Here is a 22,950-nt window from a genome sequence, read left to right as displayed (position 1 = left end):
CTCAGGTGATTTGCCTCATATAAAAAAATTTTTCTCCTCTGATCTTCTGTCGGTGAGCGATCAGAGGAGAAACAGTGTAGCAAGTGCTTCTGAAAAGAGCTTTGTCATAAAATAAATCAATAGATTCCCCCCTTTCCCAGTTAGTTTCATCAATTTATTAGTTAGGATATAGGATGGTTAGATAGAGTAGGTGTTTAGTATAGTATAAGTTGACTAGATAAGAAAGATTATTCATAAATTTAATATATACGTTAATCAGTTAGTTACTTTAATCAATTAGTTATGTTAATTTGTTACAGTAATCAATTATTTACACTTTTTTGTCAGTTTATAAGGTCCATACTGATTGAATCACATTAGAAGATATATCCAGCAAAAAAACCTTTTATTAATCCATATAAAATCCAAGAGGCCAAATACATAGAAAAGTCACAACCCTGACAGGTGTAAGGGGTTAATTTCACCAGCAAACGCATTTCCGATAGTAATCCTTAATCACTCATGGATATATCTCCTAATTGATTTACCTCCACGCGGCACCACTTATCCTTGCGTGCAGTCTCCGACTGGGTGAGCTGACTTTTTTCTTTTTTCCTTACATACTGATTGGATCCTTTAGACCATGTGTCGATGATAGGATATGACATAAAACGCCGACTAATTATTTTCTTCATTACCATATACAAATAATATCAGTAATCTGATTTTTACTTCTAGGACACTACTGAAATGTAAACATCTAACACAATATATACAAAGAAATCTATAGTAGTACAAGTTGTATAATATAAGACTATTGCGCAATACTCTATGTAAATGCAATATATATTACACATTCAACTATGTCATTAGAGAAAAGGATAATAATTAATAATGACAAGATAAATAATGACAAAAATAATAAAGCTAATGCTGAAAAGATGTGATCAGGGAACAATTTACAACAAATGAGAAACCAAAGGAATACTGATGAATATTGAGCTATGATATTTAGAACAGAAATCTAGGAATGAGAATTAAAAATTCTATTCAAAAAGATACCTGGGGGAAAAATCGCCAATGCTCAGCCTAACCTGTATTTTTTCATTTGGCTAGCTGCTTGCAAGAATATTCCCCAAGAATTGCACACAAGACACAAGAAGAATAAAAATAGTCAATGCAGAAAACCAATTTCTTATGCAGTACAGATAACAGTTGACGGCAGATATCTCATATGAACAATTATATACTATGTAAACAACTATGAAGCAGGAAAACACAAAGGAATGGAGCAACACTATAAAGAATCCTTATTGGCAGGGTGCAAGCCTCAGCAGGGCCAACTTAAATCCCAAAATCAACAGTAAAAAAAAAAGGAAAAGAGATGAAAGCACCACTCCAAAAATCAGAAAAGAGAGTTGAATTAAACAAGCCTCAGACATGTACACATTTTTCAGATTTTTGAAGTGTTGCTATCATCTCATTCAACTCTTCTTTTCGTTTTTTACTGAACAACTATGAATATACTGTACTTGATCTGTTTTTACAGATAGTTATAGAATATTGCCTTATAGTGAAACTTTATTATCTGTATTTTCCTGGTAAAGCATAAACACAGAATCTATTATTTTTATTATCAATAAACAGGAGAGGATAGATGATAACAGCTAGCTTTAGATACCTGCACAGCTGCCTGCATGACGGACTCCTATAGATCTTCCCAAGAAGCAAGTGGCTCTTCTGAGATGACAGGCTGAGGGATAGGTGACATTGTTGTTCCCACACAGCATATAGTCAGAGGCAAAAGGCATTGGACATGGTGAAGTACGACACATGACACAATGGGCACTTCCAGTCTGGTCCACAACACATGAATGAGTCCCTGGGCAAACCACATTCGAACATGACTCTGAGGATATAGAACATTAACAACATTTACATTAATTATACATGAATGACATTGCAAATATGACTTCATATAAACAGTTTTATGCAAAGTAACTGATTTACACAGCGTCCAAATAAATATTGTGTTCTATATCGTATACAGATAAATTAGAGAATGGAACTTTTGCCTCCCTTGTAGTCTAAGGGCTATAAAGGGTAATATCCCTCACGGAATAGTTTGTTTTATAGGTTAATGGAAACAACTCTTATGTTTGCAGTTATAGTTGGGCGAATGTATTTGAGTGGAACTGAATTCTACAAAAACTTGTATTGTCTAGATTGTGGATTTTTGTATTTCACTTCACGCTAAATGAGCAAAATAGGGTCATAAAAGGCTGACAAAAGGTTAAAAATAATAAAACTAAAACAATGCACATGTGTAGAGATGTGGGTAGGAAGCGACGCCAAAGACTTTAAAAGGGTTGTCCCACAAACAAAGTTAATTGTAATCAACATTTTAATCAATAGATCTTGGAATAATAATTTCCACAATTGGATGTTTAAATAAAATGTCCCTGTGCTGAGATAATCTTATAAATGTGCCCCTGCTATATACAGTGTAATGGCTGTGTCTGACCGTGCAGGAACATGGCCTGATCATACCACATCTCCCATCGCAAATGATTCTTTCTTTGAGGTAAACCATTGCTTAAAAACAGGCAATGAAATGTTTTGCCTCACACAAAAAAATGCAATCCCGAGCTGTAATGTCTGTATACTCTTCCTCCCCTGCCCAGGAGCTGTGGAATGATCAGACCACGTTCCTGCACGGTCAGACACAGCCATTACACAGTACACAGCAGGGGCACATTTATAAGATTATCTCAGCACAGGAACATTTGATTTAAACATCCAATTGTGGAACTTATTATTCTTTCAGATCTATTAATTAAAATGTACTTTGTTCGTGGGAAACCCCCTTTAAGGGAGACAATGAGAAGGTGAGCAGTGTGGTATTAGTTGTTTTTTTTTTTTCTACATCTTACATTTATTATGGTCTGGTGTCTTTTCAGAAACCAGAGCATAACAATGGACATTCAATTCATGGTGATTCGCTGTGTATCGAATTTCATAGTGAAATTTGTGCAATTTAGCAAAATTCGAAGCTCGCCAGATCCACTCAGCTCTAGTTGCAATAGTGAAGGGTTAATACAAAATTTCTAGTGTTCAATAAAAGAGAATAGATTAAGGCCAACACTCCTGGTGATCTTGAATATGTTGAAGGATTAATAATAGACTGGTGGAATGATGAAGTGAAGTCAATCTAATTACATAGTGTCACAATGCGGAAACCAACAGAAATCTACAGGCTACCTAGGAGAAAGTATTCAATGTGCCACCACAAAGAAAATGAAGCATTACATAGCTCTTATTGAAATGAATGGCTTTCCATATAATGCATGTATATGCTCGGTCTTGCAGAGTGAGAAACACTCTTTGCATCTGCTCTTCAATCTGGCCAGCAGAAATATGCAACATTTTTGCAAATGTGAAAATAGTAAGTGGAGCCATATTGTCAATTGTGAATTAGCTTCTTAGAATGTATGTTCACTCAACAAACATTTTAAAGGAAATCTTTCACTAGAATCAACCCTCCTAAGGTGTCTATATGGGCATGTATGTCATAGACAGATCAATAAAATGATAACTTGATATCTGCGATCTGATGTATTATTCCAGAGAGATCTACATTTTTCTTAATATGCAAATAAGCTGTTAAGAGCTATGGATCAGACTCCTATCTCCCAGGAAATCTGCTACCAAAGCTAAATTTTAAATAAAAGGGCATATTACCAGTGTGGGACATGTAATGAATGATAGTCTGCCTTCCTGATTTCACTACAGAGCTGTGCCTAATTACAACTAACACTACTTCAGCTTTCTTTTGGCAATCAGCAAGTGTGGAGAGGCAGTACCACTAAGATACTAGCACTGCGAGAATAAAGCTAGAGCTGCAGATGTGGCACTAATGAGATAAAGCTCAGCTCTGCTACACTGTCCCTCTCCCCACTCTGGCTGCCTCTGAAATGGAAGATGAAAAAGTATTAGTTGCAATCAGGCACAGTTCTGCCGTTAGATCAGGAGATGATCAAACAATCATTAATTATTGCTAAAGCCCCCTTTCATTTAAAATAAGCTATTGAAGCAGATTCTCAGTGAGATCTGTGTCTGGCCCATAGATCTTAACAGCTCATATACATGTTAAGAAAAATGTGGGAAAGTTTATCCTACTGACAGATTCCTTTTAACAGATTGCTCAAAGTGTATCTGAAAATAAAAAGACCACTCCTTGTCATTAAAACATAATTTCCAAACTTTACTACAGAATACTAATTTGTTTTACATTTTTGGTGGAAATTCTATTTTCATTCTTTAATGTATTTTAGAGGGATGAATGAAGCAGCCAGTTGATAGTTTAAAGCTCATAGAGCAATATGAGGCACCACGATGGCTTAGTCATTAGCATTGTCGCTCTGCAATGCTGGGATCCTGAATTCAAATCCCGAGGACAACATCCCTAAGGAGTTTTTATGGTCTCCATGTGTTTGCATGGGTTTCCTCCCACGCTCCAAAACCATCCTTATAGGGAATTGAGATTGTGAGACCCAATGGGGACAGCAATGCTGATGTCAGGAAAGCACTGTGGAATTATTGGTGCTTGATTAAGTGAGTAAAATAACTAAATGAGGAAATCCACATATTTAGCCTTATAATTGAATAAAATTAGGAAAACATGGCTGCTTTCTTTAAGAAAAAAACGATTATAATAATTAGTCCACAGGCTGTGCGTGACAATGTTTTTTTTTTTTAAAGAAAGAAGAAATGTTTTCCTAATTTTATAAATTTATAAAGCTAAATATGTTGCTCCATGAACTTCAACAGTAGCAATACCAGACAACCCATGGACAGGGTTGGTGATGTTTCTATTAGACCTCCTTCACATGTCTGTATAATACATATACAGTGGGGGAAAATAAGTATTTGATACACTGCCAATTTTGAAAGTTTTCCCACCTACAAACAATGAAGAGGTCTGTAATTTTTATCTTAGGTACACTTCAACTGTGAGAGACAGAATCTAAAAATAAAAATCAGAAAATCATTATTATTTTTTAAATATTTAACCCCTTAAGCCCCGCGGGTGGTTTGCACGTTAATGACCGGGCCAATTTTTACAATTCTGACCACTGTCACTTTATGAGGTAATTACTCTGGAACGCTTCAATGGATCCCCCTGATTCTGAGACTGTTTTTTCGTGACATATTGTACTTCATGATTGTGGAAAAATTTCTTCGATATCACTTGCGTTTATTTGTGAAAAAAAACGGAAATTTGGCGAAAATTTTGAAAATTTTGCAATTTTCAAAATTTGAATTTTTAAGCCCTGAAATCAGAGCGATATGTCACACAAAAGAGTTAATAAATAACATTTCCCACATGTCTACTTTACATCAGCACAATTTTGGAACCAAAATTTTTTTTTGTTAGGCAGCTATAAGGGTTAAAAGTTGACCAGCGATTTCTCATTTTTCCAACAAAATTTACAAAACCATTTTTTTAGGGACCACATCACATTTGAAGTCACTTGGAGAGGTCTTTTTGACAGAAAATACCCAAAAGTGACACCATTCTAAAAACTGCACCCCTCAAGGTGCTCAAAACCACATTCAAGAACTTTATTAACCCTTCAGGTGCTTCACAGGAATTTTTTGAATGTGGAAGAAAAAAATGAACATTTAACTTTTTTCACAAAAATGTTACTTTAGACCCAATTTTTTTTATTTTCACAGGGGTAACAAGAAAAAATGGACCCCAAAATTTGTTGTGCAATTTCCCCTGGGCACGCAGATACCCAATATTTGGGGAAAAAACACTGTTTGGGCGCACGGCAGGGCTCGGAAGGGAAGGAGCGCCATTTGACTTTTTGATTGTAAAATTTGCTTGAATAATTAGCGGACGCCATGTTGTATTTAGAGAGCCCCTGTGTGCCCAAACTTTGGGGCTCCCCCACAAGTGACCCCATTTTGGAAACTAGACCCCCCAAGGCACCTTTATAGATGCATAGTGAGCACTTGGAACCCCCAGGTGCTTCACAAATTGATTCGTAAAAATGAAAAAGTGAAAAAAAAACACACTTTTTCATTTTTACGAATCAATTTGTGAAGCACCTAGGGGTTCCAAGTGCTCACTATGCATCTAGATAGGTGCCTTGGGGGGTCTAGTTTCCAAAATGGGGTCACTTGTGGGGGAGCTCCAATGTTTGGACACACAGGGACTCTCTAAATACAACATGGTATCCGCTAACAAATTGAATGGAAAATCGGCTCAAATTGTTAGCGGACACCACATTGCGTTTGGAGAGCCCCTCTGTGCCCAAACTTTGGAGCTCCCCCACAAGTGACCCCATTTTGGAAACTAGACCCCCCAAGGCACCTTTCTAGATGCATAGTGAGCACTTGGAACCCCCAGGTGCTTCACAAATTGATTCGTAAAAATGAAAAAGTGAAAAAAAAAACACTTTTTCATTTTTACGAATCAATTTGTGAAGCACCTAGGGGTTCCAAGTGCTCACTATACATCTAGATAGGTGCCTTGGGGGGTCTAGTTTCCAAAATGGGGACACTTGTGGGGGAGCTCCAATGTTTGGGCACACAGGTACTCTCTAAATGCAACATGGTATCCGCTAACAAATTGAATGGAAAATCGGCTCAAATTGTTAGCGGACACCACATTGCGTTTGGAGAGCCCCTCTGTGCCCAAACTTTGGAGCTCCCCCACAAGTGACCCCATTTTGGAAACTAGACCCCCCAAGGCACCTTTCTAGATGCATAGTGAGCACTTGGAACCCCCAGGTGCTTCACAAATTGATTCGTAAAAATGAAAAAGTGAAAAAAAAAACACTTTTTCATTTTTACGAATCAATTTGTGAAGCACCTAAGGGTTCCAAGTGCTCACTATGCATCTAGATAGGTGCCTTGGGGGGTCTAGTTTCCAAAATGGGGTCATTTGTGGGGGAGCTCCAATGTTTGGGCACACAGGGACTCTCTAAATGCAACATGGTATCCGCTAACAAATTGAATGGAAAATCGGCTCAAATTGTTAGCGGACACCACATTGCGTTTGGAGAGCCCCTCTGTGCCCAAACTTTGGAGCTCCCCCACAAGTGACCCCATTTTGGAAACTAGACCCCCCAAGGCACCTTTCTAGATGCATAGTGAGCACTTGGAACCCCCAGGTGCTTCACAAATTGATTCGTAAAAATGAAAAAGTGAAAAAAAACCCACTTTTTCATTTTTATGAATCAATTTGTGAAACACCTGGGGTTCCAAGTGCTCACTATGCATCTAGATAGGTGCCTTGGGGGGGTCTAGTTTCCAAAATGGGGTCACTTGTGGGGGAGCTCCAATGTTTGGGCACACAGGGACTCTCCAAATGCAACATGATATCCGCTAACAAATTGAGCCGACAATTTGTTAGCGGATATCATGTTGCATTTGGAGAGTCCCTGTGTGCCCAAACATTGGAGCTCCCCCACAAGTGACCCCATTTTGGAAACTAGACCCCCCAAGGCACCTATCTAGATTCATAGTGAGCACTTGGAACCCCAGGTGCTTCACAAATTGATTCATAAAAATGAAAAAGTGTTTTTTTTTTCACTTTTTCATTTTTACGAATCAATTTGTGAAGCACCTGGGGGTTCCAAGTGCTCACTATGCATCTAGATAGGTGCCTTGGGGGGTCTAGTTTCCAAAATGGGGTCACTTGTGGGGGAGCTCCAATGTTTGGGCACACAGGGGCTCTCCAAACGCAACATGGCGTCCGCTAACAATTTGAGCCCATTTTCCATTCAATTTGTTAGCGGACACCATGTCGCGTTTGGAGAGCCCGTGATGTGCCTAAACAGTGGAGCTCCCCCACAAGTGTCCCCATTTTGGAAACTATACCCCTCAAGGATTTTATTAAGGTGTATAGTGAACATTTTGAACCCAGAGGTACGGCACAGAATTTGTTTACATTAGGTCATCATATTGAATAAGTTGTCATTATTCTTGAGCGCAAGTGCTCGCTACTTGAGTTTGCATCGGGTACTCAGGTATGCACCATGTACAGCGTGTGCTCGAGTGACATGCTCGAGTCCCTGCTCCGCATGTTTCACGGCTATTAGACACCCAAAAAAAAACATGCGGGGATCGCTCGTGCATGGCAGGCAATCCCCGTAAAGTTTTTTGGCCGCGAAGCATATGGGGCAGAGACTCGAGCATGTCACTCAAATACCCACGATACTCAATGCATACCAGAGCACCCGATGCAAACTCAAGTAGCGAGCACTTGCTCTCAACACTAGTCGCCATATCGTCATCTTTTTTTCTTACTTTTGAAAAAAATCCCAACCCCAGCCCTAACCCTAGCACAACCCTAGCCCTAGCACAACCCTAGCCCCAGCACAACCCTAGCCCCAGCACAACCCTAGCCCCAGCACAACCCTAGCCCCAAACACAGCCCTAACCCTAGCCCAATCCTAACCCAAGAGTTTATTTTTGACGCCGTTCCTTGTGCGGTATAAGTGATTAGACGACTTTATTCTTCGGGTTGGTGTGATTACAGCAATGCCAGAATCATATGGGGTTTTTATGACTGACAGCTGTCACACACTAAAAGACGCATTTTTTGTAAAATCTAGTTTTTGCATCGCCATATTTTGAGAGCTATCATTTTTCCAGATTTTGGCAGACAGTCATGTGACGGCTCGTTTTTTGCGGGATGACTTGACGTTGTTATTGGTGCCATTTTCAGGCACGTGACATTTTTTGATCGCTTTCTATTCCGATTTTTGGGAGGCAGAATAAACAAAAACCAACAATTCAGGAATTGTTTTTTTTTTTTTATTCTGTTCCGCGTGTGGTAAAATTGATGAGGTAGCTTTATTCTTCGGGTCAGTACGTTTACAGCGGTTTGTATCATTTTTCTATGTTTTGGCTCTTATACACTATAAAAGCTATTTTATAGAAAAAAATATTTTTTAGCATCGCTTTGTTCTGAGAGCTATAACTTTTTTATTTTTCGGCTGATGGAGCTGTATGGCGGCTTGTTTTTTGCGGGACGAGATGACGTTTTCAGCGGTATCATTTTTATTTATATGCGTCTTTTTGATCGCGTGTTATTCCACTTTTTGTTTGGCGGTATGGTGATAAAGCATTGTTTTTTGCTTCGTTTTTTTTTTTTTTTTTTACCGTGTTCACTGAAGGGGTTAACTAGTGGGACAGTTTTATAGGTTAGGTTGTTCCGGACGCGGCGATACCAAATATGTGTACTTTTATTGTTTTTTTTTTATTTTTTTTATAATAATATTTATTGATGGGTACATTATATTTTTATTTTTGGTGTATTATTTTTTTTATTTTTTTATAATATTTTTGCACTTTTTTTTTTTTTTTTTCACTTTCACACAGTTTATACACTTTATTACTTTGTCCCACTCTGGGACTTTCACTTTTTTTTTTCTGATCGCCTGCATGGCACAGGAATGAAGCACCATCCCTATGCCATGAAGGCTGTCAGAAGTGCACAGTGTGAAGATTGCTTGGAGATGCACTGCGCATGCCCAAGCAATCTTCCTGCTCTCTGGTGACCCGGATGTTGTCATGACGACATCGGGTCGTCATGGCAACACCCGGGAAGCCTTTGCAGACTGCGCTGGAAGCCGGAAGAGGAGGTGAGTATCGCCGATCACCTCCCCTTGCCCCCGCAATGCCGCGATCGACTTCGATCGCAGCATCGCGGGGGTTAATGTGCTGGGAGCGGTGCAGGACCGCTCCCTGCACATAGTACCGGGTGTCAGCTGTGACAATCAGCTGACACCCGGCGGCGATCGCGCCCGCACAGCCTGTGTGCGCGCGCGATCGCCATGACGTACTAATACGGGTCTGGCTCTTAAGTCCCAGGGCACAGACGCGTATTAGTACGTCAGATGTTATTAAGGGGTTAAATTGCCTTTTATTGTATGAAATAAGTATTTGATCACCTACCAACGAGCTAGAATTCTATCTCTCACAGACCTGTTGGTTTTTCTTTAAGAAGCTCTCCTACTCTGCACTCATTACCTGTATTAATTGCACCTGTTTGAACTAGTAACTTGTGTAAGACACCTGTCCACATAATCAATCACACTCCAACCTCTTCACCATTGCCAAGATCAAGAGCTGTCTAAGGACACTGGGGACAAAATTGTAGACCTGAACAAGGCTGGGATGGGCTACAGGACAATAGGCAAGGAGCTTGAGAAGGCAACAACTGTTGGCACAATTATTAGAAAATGGAAGAAACAAAAGATGACTGGCAATCTTCCTCGGTCTGGGTCTCCATGCAAGATCTCACCTTGTGGGGTAAGGATGATTCTGAGAAAGGTCAGGAATCAGCCCAGATCTACACGGGAGGACCTGGTCAATGACCGAAAGAGAGCTGGGACCACAGTCTCAAACATTACCGTCAGTAACACACTACGCCATCATAGATCAAAATCCTGCAGGGCACTCAAGTTCCCCCTGCTCACACCAGCACATGTCCAGGCCCGTTTGAAGTCTGCAAATGACCATCTGGTTGATCCAGAAGAGGCATGGGAGAAGGTCATATGGTCAGATGAGGCCAAAATAAAGCTTTCTGGTATCAATTCCACTCGCCGTGTTTGGAAGAAGAAGGATGAGTACAACCCCAAAAACACCATCCCAACCATGAAGCATCATACTTTGGGGGTGCTTTTCTGCAAAGTGGACAGCACAACTGCACCATATTGAAGGGAGGATGGATAGAGTCATGTATTGCGAGATTTTGGCCAACAACCTCCTTCCCTCAATAAGAGCATTGAAGATGGGTCGTGGCTGGGTCTTCCAGCATGACAATGACCCGAAACACACAGCCAGGTCAACTAAGGAGTGGCTCTGTAAGGATTTCAAGGTTCTGGAGTGGCCTAGCCAGTCTCCAGACCTGAACCCAATATAAAATCTTTGTAGGGAGCTGAAACTCACTGCTTGCTGCAGTGTGTGCAAACTTGGTCAAGAACTACAGGAAACATCTGACCTCTGTAATTGCAAACAAAGATTTCTGTACCAAGTTCTATTTTTCTATTGTATCAAATACTTATGAAATTGTATCAAATACTTATTTCATGTAATAAAATGCAAATTAGTTATGTAAAAATCATACAATGTGAATTTCTGGAATTTTATTTAGATTCTGCCACTCACAGTTGAAGTGTACCTACGATAAAATTACCAACCTCTTGATTCTTTGTAGGTGGGAAAACTTGCAAAATTGGCAGTGTATCAAATACTTATTTTCCCCACCAATACCTGTGTTTTCCACCAGTGTGTCAACAGTGTGTCATCAGTGTGTACATTTTTACCATCAGTGTTTTTCCGATAAAGAAATAAATTACGAAGCTTCTCCTATACTTTGCAATGTCAAACACGGACAGCACATGGACTGTACACTGATGCCTTACGTGTGCTCTATGTATTTTTCATGGACCCACAGACTTGTATTGGCCCTTGTAATTTTTTCTGGTCATTGTGCCGGAAAAAAATTACCATGTCTCCGTATGTTATGTAAAAACACAGGCATGTGCATAGCACCATAGGCTATAATGGGTACGTGTGGTATCCGTGAAAAAAAATGGATGCCACACATACTGGAAACGCGGATGTGAGAAGTAGGCCTTAAGTGAAATCCATGTTTTCCTAATCCTATATAACCTCTGTACACAGTCAAGATCATAAATTATTGGATTAATCCCATATTACCGGTATTTCATTTTCTTAATTAACACTGCTAATTTCTTCTATGTAGATATACTTGCCTAGAAACTTGCTTTTTTCCTGAACCTACCAGCATTGGAGGTGGAGCGCATTACATAATTCCATTCAGCAGCCATATTAAATAACTTTGCGCTAGCTTCCCTATGCTGTGAATGAATGCTATCAATGTGTTTCTTTAAGCTGGAGGAGTTAGGGAGATGTAAGACATGTGTTTGAACGGACGGACTGTTCCTTCTCTTGCTGCCAAGTGTTTACACTGATTTCTGCTGCTTTTCTTAAGAATACAAAATGTTTCTTCATTTTCACTTTCCAAGAAAACACAAGAAAGAAGAAAAAAAATATACAAAAAAATTTAAAACCCTTGTTTTAACTGAATAAAGCAAGGGAAGCATTTCTGCAACTATTGATTCTATCAACTTAACATAACTAAGAAATTTGCCCGATGACAGGAACATGTTTTTCCTTTTACAATATTTTTTTTGTTCAATGAAATATATTTCCCCATAATCACCTCTGCAAATAAATGGTAAAGTCTCCATAAAACTAACAGTGTGTTTGCCATAATTTTGTTTAAAGAAAAGAAAAACCCAATAAAATGTTGCTCCAGAGCTTTCCTGTTGTCACGCTCAGACTTCTTTCACACATATTCTACAGCAATTTTTTTTTCTTCTAGTAAAAAAATTAGAGCATGTTTACATGGGATAGATATTCAGCAGATTTTCTATTTGGATTTTCTTTTTGAAATGAATCAGCAAAATCTTATACAAATCAAAATGTAACTCAAGTGGATTTTGCCAAGGATTTGATTCAGAATTTGCAGTTCAATTTACGTCTGGTTTGGACTTATTCATTTCAGTCTGTGCTTTGTAGCATACTATTCATGTCAGGGCTCAAACAGAACAAATAAAATATTTATTCCATAAGCCATACCTCCCAACTTTTGAAGGACAGAAAGAGGGACAGATCAATTTTGGTCATGCCCCTGGCCACAACCCAATTCCACGCCCACTTACCATTTCTTTCTACCCTGGCAGGAGGAGTTGTCAGAGGGGGGTGGTAGTGAGACATTCAGCAGACATCCAAGACTGCAAGGCGTAGACCCAATTCTGGGACTGTCCGCTGTATCCGGGACAGTTGGGACTAGAGATGAGCAGATGGATTCACAGGTCTCTGGTCCAGTATGCAAGTCAGTGCTACCACGAATCTCTAACCTTCCGGCGTCCCTGGTGCAGCTTTTGATTAGTCCGGGCTGGTGCAACGTCATCTGTGCGTCCTGCTTCACTATATGACATCCGACTTTTTTGTGTCTGTAAGGCCGTGTTCACACATTGTAGAAATACTGTGTTTTTTGTTTTCTGCAGATGTCTGCACCAAACTACACAATAACAATCTTCTCCCCCTAATTTGATGAGTTTCTGGGGCAGATGTGAAGCTGCGTTTTTAATGTGTTTTTATAGTACAGAAAAGTTTTGATTCTGCACTTAAAAAAGTATCTGCAGTTTTTTAGATGCGTTTTTTTAGGCTCCACATAGAAGACACGGGGTTGTACTCATCCTTCTTCTTCCTCCAAACACAGCGAGTGGAGTTGATACCAAAAAGTTCTATTTTATCTCTCATCTGACCACATGACCTTCTCCCATGCCTCCTCTAGATCATCCAGATGGTCATTGGCGAACTTCAAACAGGCCTGGACATGTGCTGGCATAAGCATGGGGAACTTGAATGCCCTGCAGGATTTCAATCCAAGACAGCGTAGTGTGGTTGTGGGTTCAAGACCGGGAGACTCACAAAAAAGAAAATTAAATTTTTGTAATTGCTTATTATTTTTACTACTTTTATAGGAACAAAAAAAAATGTCTTCACCTCAGAATACAGGGACCATAGAAATAAATTATGTATTTCTATGGACATGTATAACTTACTTCTGTGTTCATTGCCTGCAATAGAGGTCAAGATTACCTAATTCTCCAATAGGTATCAGTATAAGCTGTGGCTCATTGGTAGATCTGCAGCTTGCAAACACAGAGATGTGAGTTTCAGACCTGATCAGAGAAGAAGCAGTGACTATGTATATTTAATTAGAGCAGCACCGCTCCCCCACCCCATCCCCCTGAGGAGGGAGAGCTGTAGAGCGATGAAGATGTTGAAGAGAGGTGAGTATAGAGGTCAGGGCAAAAGCTGTGATGGGAAAGTCCTGCTGAATCTGGAACAGTTGGGAGCTATGCCTAAGCCACTAAAAATATAGGAAATCAGTACAGCAGTATGATTTCACACCATTTATCAACACAATACATATTACCCTGTAACCAGTGGCGTACCGCCAATGGCGGCAGACCACGCGACTGCTATGGGGCCCGTGAGCCGGGGGGGGCCCCATAGAAGTCCAGGGGTGGACATACTGCCGCCGATGCAGCTGCGCAGGATCCCCACCATGCAGTTGCACCAAGGGACCCGCAAGGTGCAGTTGCTCCCTGCACGTGGCGGTCAGTGAGCGATCCCTAGAGCTCTGCTGCTGTCAGGAGGAGAATAGCAGCGGAGCTGGAGGGTTCGTCCTCTACTTCCTCCCCGACCCAGTCGCGCGCAGCTTGATGACGTCATCATGCAGCGCGCGCCTGGGTCAGGGAGAAAGCTGCCGGCAACCAGGAGGATGTTGCAGGGGAGCGAGCTGAGGTAAGTTGTTTTTTTTTTTGTTTTTTTTTACTGAAACGCTGGGGAGAGCAATGGTGGGACTGGGGAGAGCAATAATGGGGCTGATGGGGCTGGGGAGAGGAATGATGGGGCTGGGAAGAGCAATAATGGGGCTGATGGGGCTGGGGAAAGGAGTGATGGGGATGGGAAGAGCAATAATGGGGCTGATGGGGCTGGGGAGAGCAATAATGGGGCTGGGGAGAGGAATGATGGGGCTGGGGAGAGAAATAATGGGGTTGTTGGGCTGGGAGGAGCAATATTGGGGCTGATGGGGCTGGGGAGAGGAATGATGGGGCTGGGAAGAGCAATAATGGGGCTGGGAAGAGCAATAATGGGGTTGATGGGGCTGGGGAGAGGAATAATGGGATGGTGGGGCTGGGGAGAGCAATGATGGGGCTGGGGAGAGGAATGACGGGGGTTGGGGAGAGCAATGATGGGGATGGTGGGGCTGGGGAGAGCAATGATGGGATGGTGGGGCTGGGGTGAGCAATAATGGGGCTGGGGAGAGGAATAATGGAGTTGATGGGGCTGGGGAGAGGAATGATGGGATGATGGGGCTGGGGAGAAGAAAAATGGGGCTGGGGAGAGCAATAATGGGGCTGATGGGGCCAGGGAGAGGAATGATGGGGCCGGAAGAGCAATAATGGGGCGGATGGGGCCGGGAAGAGGAATGATGGGGCTGATGGGGCTTGGGAGAGCAATGATGGGGCTGGGGAGAGGAATGATGGGGTTGATGGGTCTGGGAAGAGCAATAGTGGGGCTGATGGAGCTGGGGAGAGGAATGATGGGGCTGGGAAGAGCAATAATGGGGCTGACAGGGCTGGGGAGAGCAATGATGGGGATGGTGGGGAAGGGGAGAGCAATGATGTGTTGCTGGGAGAGTGCAATGATGGGGGTGCTGGGAGAAAGCAATGACGGGGTGGTGGGAGAGAGCAATGATGGAGGTGCTGGGACAGAGCAATGATGGAGGTGCTGGGACAGAGCAATGATGGGGGTGCTGGGAAAGAGCAATAATGGGGGTGCTGGGAGAGAGCAATGATGGAGGTGCTGGGACAGAGCGATGATGGGGGGGCTGGGAGAGAGCGATGATGGGGGGGCTGGGACAGAGCAATGATGGCGGTGCTGGGACAGAGCAATGATGGGGTTGCAGGGACAGAGCAATGATGGGGGGCTGGGAGAGAGCAATGATGGAGGGGCTGGGACAGAGCAATGATGGGGTGCTGAGAGAGAGCAATGACGGGGGTGCTGGGACAGAGCAATGACGGGGGTGGTGGGAGGCAATGATGGAGGTGGTGGGAGAGAGCAATGATGGAGGTGCTGGGAGAGAGCAATTATGGGGGTTTCACTTTGCTTGTACTGTGAAGCCTTGTATGTTTTCCGTGTGCACATAGCCTTACAGTTAATTGGGGAGAGTCACAGAGACTGAATAATTTATATTACTGGCGGGTGGAGATTATAGTTAATGGCGGGCACAGTGCTGCTTATCACTTTATATTTTGAATACTAAGTGGTTAATAGTATATTAATGGAGGGTACATATCTGTATTCAAGGGAGCAGAGCGAGGGAGACGCATGTATGTGTACAATATGTGACCTTGTTATTTACTAGGCTGGAGATCATCGTGACAAGACGAGTCGTGGCTGGGAGATGTCGACATGAAGGTCTGACCAGATGGAGAAGAAGCAGCAGATACCGGCTCTGATCATATGACATGTCAGCGGTAAGTGCCTGAATGTAAATATTATTCTGTATCTGCACTGTGTGACTTGTAGTGATAATGTTATCTGTAAAATCCCTTAGGCTGCATTCTCACATTTGTGTGAAATGTCCGTGTGCTGCCAGATTTTTTTATAGGATGGTCTATGGACTCGTACAGTTTTATAGATCCATTCACACATCCATGAAAATCACGGATCTGAGAATAAGATCTAAGAGGGTCAGGGAATGTCCTGTTCTGATCCAATTTTGAGGATTAGAATAGGACATGCTCAATGCGTCGGTAAAACAGGGCAGCACAACGACACTGCACACAGATGCAGGAATGTAGCCTTATTATGTATAGCACAGTCCCTTAGTGTATAGTGTACTCACTTATTATGTAAAGCGCCATCCTTAGTTATATAGTTTCCTCTTTTATTATGTATAACACCCTCCCTTATTACCTACCATCCTCTCTAGCTCTAGGGGCTCACAGTTGGGGGATCATACTGTGTTGGGGTCAGCACACTTTGCCCTGGGAGCTGAGGTGGGGTATAGTAGGGTCATTATACTGCGCATGTGGAGGAATTCACCATGGGGGTATCATACTGTGTTTGGGGGGCCCTTTTATTGGCATCACACTTTATGGGGCAATGAAAGAGAGATCCAGGACTTCAGCAGGAGGAAAATTACTATGTAAAGGATGGAAAGTTGTGAGACCTGATCTTTGGTGACCCCGACTATGATTTACATTTTCTTTTGGGGGGGTGGGGGGCCCAATTAGAGCTTCTGCTATGGGGCCCCATGATTCCTATGTAAACCCCTGCCTGTAACACTTTCTTTTTATATATATTGCTGTAGCCAACATTGAAAACATGCATTACAATTACAAATCTCTTGCTGATTACTAGCTTTGGCTTACAGAAACATCTTTAAAGGGTATGTTCACATACATACAGAGTATAAGAAAATCAGTCAAAGTTTCATCCAGTAAATTGGGACAACTCACTTTTCTCAGCAGCAGCTATTAATAATTTACAGGACCATTTGTAGTTTCCTATGTTACAGAATTGCAATGTATCCGTAAAAATGGATGGTATACTGTGGTCCAAATGGCATCCGATTTTTTTTATGCACCCATAAACTTGAATGGATGAGTCTCAACTGATTTATCGAAGAAGGGCTCGCTACATAGGACGAGTACTGTCCAATATTCTATCAGATAGTACTCGGACCAATGTTATTCTATGGGGCACTGCAGATCAGCGTTTTTATCTTGTGCCAATTTACTATGAGAAAAATCCACAGCATGCATCGATCGCACTCACCAATTTAAGTCAATAAGTGCGTGGAAATCATTGCACTGCACTCGGATGATATCCAAGTGCAGTCCGATTACCGCAGACTCATAGTGGGGAAAATGGAGAAATCTTGTCCTTGTTCTCCATCTTCTCCACAACTGTGTAATGATTCTCTCATCTGAGAGAATCAGATCATACTATCCTGATACTATGATCAAACTCGGAACAGCACATGAGTGCCATTTACATAATCTATCCAATTTGCTTGCATGAGAGAATCTACACTCGTGTGACACTGGCCAAAACTAGAGCATGCTGCAATTTCTTATACACACAGATTGGGTCAGTGAAAAAAAATTGCTCATCTGCACTGTCCCAATGAATAGTATTGTTCTGAGTTCTGTTAATTTTTTTCAATGCACAGAACTCGAACCAAAGATATGGTTGTGTAAACAAGCCCAAAAAGTGTGAATTGTGCCTACAACCACTGCAATATCTCTAAGATGTCCTTAATCCTTTCACCCTCTAGCCCGTTTTCACCTTCCTGATCAGGCCAAGTTTTTCAATTCTGACCACTGTCAATTAATGGGGTGTGACAGAGTCACTGGTGTTATATGCAAGGGGAGGTACAGTACAGACCAAAAGTTTGGACACACTTTCTCATTTAAATATTTTTCTGTATTTTCATGACTTTCAAAATTGTACATTCACACTGAAGGCATCAAAACTATGAATAAACACATGTGGAATTATATACTTAACAAAAAAGTGTGAAACAACTGAAAATATGTCTTATATTCTAGGTTCTTCAAAGTAGCCACCTTTTGCTTTGATGACTGCTTTGCACACTCTTTGGATTCTCTTGATGAGCTTCAAGAGGTAGTCACTGGAAATGGTTTTCACTTCACAGGTGTGCCCTGTCAGGTTTAATAAGTGGGATTTATTGCCTTATAAATGGGGTTGGGACCATCAGTTGTGTTGTGCAGAAGTCTGGTGGATACACAGCTGATAGTCCTACTGAATAGACTGTTAGAATTTGTATTATGGCAAGAAAAAAGCAGCTAAGTAAAGAAAAACGAGTGGCCATCATTACTTTAAGAAATGAAGGTCAGTCAGTCCGAAAAATTGGGCAAACTCTGAAAGTGTCCCCAAGTGCAGTTGCAAAAACCATCAAGCGCTACAAAGAAACTGGCTCACATGAGGACCGCCCCAGGAAAGGAAGACCAAGAGTCACCTCTGCTTCTGAGAATAAGTTTATCTGAATCACCAGCCTCAGAAATCGCAGGTTAACATCAACTCAGATTAGAGACCAGGTCAATGCCACATAAAGTTCTAGCAGCAGACACATCTCTTCAACAACTGTTAAGAGGAGACTTTGTGCAGCAGGCCTTCATGGTAAAATAGCTGCTAGGAAACCACTGCTAAGGACAGGCAACAAGCAGAAGAGACTTGTTTGGGCTAAAGAACACAAGGAATGGACATTAGACCAGTGGAAGTCTGTGCTTTGGTCTGATGAGTCCAAATTTGAGATCTTTGGTTCCAACCACCGTGTCTTTGTGCGACGCAGAAAAGGTGAACAGATGGACTCTACATGCCTGGTTCCCACCGTGAAGCATGGAGGAGGAGGTGTGATGGTGTGGGGGTGCTTTGCTGGTGACACTGTTGGGTATTTATTCAAAATTGAAGGCATACTGAACCAGCATGGCTACCACAGCATCTTGCAGCGGCATGCTATTCCATCCGGTTTGCGTTTAGTTGGACCATCATTTATTTTTCAACAGGACAATGACCCCAAACACACCTCCAGGCTGTGTAAGAGCTATTTGACCAACAAGGAGAGTGATGGGGTGCTATGCCAGATGACCTGGCCTCCACAGTCACCAGACCTGAACCCAATCGAGATGGTTTGGGGTGAGCTGGACTCAGGGCCGGCGTCAGCACCCGGCGTACCCGGGCAAGTGCCGGGGCCCTGGAAAATCAGAGGGGCCCACCCGCCCACTCACTGTCGGGGCCCGAGCCCACCCGCCCACTCACTGTCTGGGCCCTGGCCGCTTCACCGGCACCTGTTCAGTGACGCAGGCGCTGCTTAATTGCCGGCACTCCCCCCAGACATGGCCGCGCGCTCTGCGGCTGTGTTTGCTAGTAATGACGCGGCAGGGTCGACGGCACTGCACCTTTAATTGTTCTTGTCTGTCGCCCCTGCCGCGTCATTACTAGCAGACACAACCGCACAGCGCGCGGCCATGTCTGGGGGGAGTGCCGGCAATCAAACACCGTCGGAGGTCCTGCACAGATGGGGTGGAGCGGCCCGGACCCGACCGCAAGTGTGCCCCTCTGATGTTCCAGGGCCGTGAAGTCTGTGACACGCCGGGGGCCCTGCACTGCCCCATACCTGAGGAGCTGCTGGACAGGACACTGGACCGGGGACAGGACACTGGACCGGGGACAGGTGAGTGAGGCTTCCCCAATCCCTATATTAAAAATATTTGTAATGGGTCTGTGTGAGTGCATGTATGTGAATGCCAGTGTGTATAACTGTGTATATATATTTGTCTGTTTTATATATGTCTTTAAGAATTTGTGTAAAAATATGTGTATGTCTGTATATGTACATATCTGTGTACTGTGTGTGCGTGCATATGTCAGGGTACCGTGTGTGCGTGCATGTGTCTGCGTACCGTGTGTGCGTGCATGTGTCTGGGTGCCGTGTGTGCGTGCATGTGTCTGGGTACCGTGTGTGCGTGCATGTGTCTGCGTACCGTGTGTGCGTGCATGTGTCTGCGTACCGTGTGTGCGTGCGCATGTCTGGGTACCGTGTGTGCGTGCGCATGTCTGGGTACCGTGTGTGCGTGCGCATGTCTGCGTACCGTGTGTGCGTGCGCATGTCTGCGTACCGTGTGTGTGCGCATGTCTGCATATGTGAAAGATGAGGTGCATATGTCTGGGTACCGTGTGTGCGTGCATGTGTCTGGGTACCGTGTGTGCGTGCATGTGTCTGCGTACCGTGTGTGCGTGCATGTGTCTGCGTACCGTGTGTGCGTGCATGTGTCTGCGTACCGTGTGTGCGTGCGCATGTCTGGGTACCGTGTGTGCGTGCGCATGTCTGGGTACCGTGTGTGCGTGCGCATGTCTGCGTACCGTGTGTGCGTGCGCATGTCTGCGTACCGTGTGTGTGCGCATGTCTGCATATGTGAAATATGAGGTGCATATGTCTGGGTACCGTGTGTGCGTGCATGTGTCTGCGTACCGTGTGTGCGTGCATGTGTCTGCGTACCGTGTGTGCGTGCATGTGTCTGCGTACCGTGTGTGCGTGCATGTGTCTGCGTACCGTGTGTGCGTGCATGTGTCTGGGTTAGAGATGAGCGTTGTTCTACTCGAACTGTTCGCCAATCTCAAATTCGAGCTGTTTTGGGCGGTGTTCGAGCCGTTCGGCGAACACGAACGATTTGAGAAAAATTCGGCTGTTCGAGGTTATGTTCGATAACTGTTCGTGCACCAAAATCATAACTGAATTTTTTCTCAGTAATGATGAAAATTAATGTTAATACCCAGTTTGAGTGTACAGCGGGGTGGGGGGAGGGGCAGGGGATGGATCTCTGCAGGAATAATGAAGAACTCCATTTTTTTTTCTCTTTCCCGCATTTACAGTGGGGAGGTGCAATCTGTCAGCCTATCAGCAGCGCACACACGGAGCGAAGTGCTTTTTTTCACACAAGCAAGGGCATGTGTCATTGGCAGTGTATGTCACATGTCCTTGCCCTATAAGACCCAGCCATTTTCCCTGTCGCCACCATTTTCTCACTGCTGCAGCTGCGTGTTAGACGGCACCGCTGTTGCTGTGTGCGCTATACCTTGTTAATTTCAAGCCAATTTTCGCACAAATCTACAGATAGCTTGGGAGTAGGGAATAGTTGTGATTGCAGTCCTTTTAAGGACTAGGTTACAGCATTTCCTACGACTTTTATCAGGCAGGTCTGTGCTCTTAAATAGATAGATTGTGGGAGTAAAGACTAATTGTAATTGCAGTCCTTTTCAGGACTAGGTTACATCAGTTCCTATCAGTTTTTGCCAGGCAGGTCTGTGCCAGTGCTGTGCAAGTTTTTTTTCACAGCATTTGGCTGAATCTAGCAAAGCTAATCCTTTTTGGCCTATTGCAGAGTGTGTTAGTCAGTGGAGTAGCCTATCTGTGTTGTAAGACATACCACCTGTGTATAGAATACCAATTTTTTTACTGCATCTAGTGAAGTAAAATCTTTTGGGCATAGCATCATTCTATTAGTCCATCTATACTGACCTCCATCAGGTTGCAAATTGAATATAATTTTTTTCTGCATCTAGCTCTGAAAAAATATTTCGGCTTCTAGCAGTGTGTGGGACTTGGTCTATTAGTCCATCTACACTGACCTCCATCAGGTTGCAAATTAAAAATAATTTTTATCTGCATCTAGCTCTGAAAAAATATTTGGGCTTCTAGCAGTGTGTGGGATTTGGTCTATTAGTCCATCTATACTGATCTCCATCAGGTTGCAAATTAAAAATAATTTTTATCTGCATCTACCTCTGAAAAAGTATTTGGGCTTCTAGCAGTGTGTGGGACTTGGTCTATTAGTCCATCTATACTGACCTCCATCAGGTTGCAAATTGAATATCATTTTTTTCTGCATCTAGCTCTGAAAAAATATTTGGGCTTCTAGCAGTGTGTGGGACTTGTTCTATTAGTCCATCTATACTAACCTACACCAGGTTGCAAATTCAATATAATTTTATTCTGCATCTAGCTCTGAAAAAATATTTGGGCTTCTAGCAGTGTGTGGGACTTGTTCTATGAGTCCATCTATACTGACCTCCATCAGGTTGCAAATTGAATATCATTTTTTTCTGCATCTACTTCTGAAAAAATGTTTGGGCTTCTAGCAGTGTGTGGGACTTGGTCTATTAGTCCATCTATACTGATCTCCATCAGGTTGCAAATGAAAAATAATTTTTATCTGCATCTAGCTCTGAAAAAATATTTGGGCTTCTAGCTGTGTGTGGGACTTGTTCTATTAGTCCATCTATACTGACCTCCATCAGGTTGCAAATTGAATATAATTTTTTTCTGCATCTACTTCTGAAAAAATATTTGGGCTTCTAGCAGTGTGTGGGACTTGTTCTATTAGTCCATCTATACTGACCTCCATCAGGTTGCAAATTGAATATAATTTTTTTCTGCATCTACCTCAGAAAAAAAATTTGGGCTTCTAGCAGTGTGTGGGACTTGTTCTATTAGTCCATCTATACTGACCTCCATCAGGTTGCAAATTGAATATAATTTTTTTCTGCATCTACTTCTGAAAAAATATTTGGGCTTCTAGCAGTGTGTGGGACTTGGTCTATTAGTCCAACTACACTGACCTCCATCAGGTTGCAAATTAAAAATAATTTTTATCTACATCTAGCTCTGAAAAAATATTTGGGCTTCTAGCAGTGTGTGGGACTTGGTCTATTAGTCCATCTATACTGATCTCCATCAGGTTGCAAATT

At 42.6% G+C, this 22,950-nt stretch overlaps 1 protein-coding gene across 2 annotated transcripts in view; it reads right to left on the bottom strand.

Annotated features, from left to right (window-relative positions):
* FSTL3 (follistatin like 3) overlaps nucleotides 1–22,950 on the bottom strand; it is a 171,182-nt gene that overhangs the window by 33,228 nt on the left and 115,004 nt on the right. For both annotated transcript variants that reach the window (XM_073651187.1, XM_073651196.1), the window contains exon 4: nucleotides 1,661–1,888. In XM_073651187.1, the coding sequence (XP_073507288.1) occupies nucleotides 1,661–1,888 (228 nt within the window). The remainder of the gene's footprint in view (nucleotides 1–1,660; nucleotides 1,889–22,950) is intronic.

This window comes from Phyllobates terribilis, unplaced genomic scaffold (assembly GCF_046119375.1).
Source record: "Phyllobates terribilis strain yellow unplaced genomic scaffold, ASM4611937v1 Scaffold_1__5_contigs__length_1240528914, whole genome shotgun sequence".
Taxonomy (NCBI): Eukaryota; Metazoa; Chordata; class Amphibia; order Anura; family Dendrobatidae; genus Phyllobates; species Phyllobates terribilis.
Note: the sequence above shows the minus strand (reverse complement) of the source record. Positions and strands in the feature narration are given on the sequence as shown.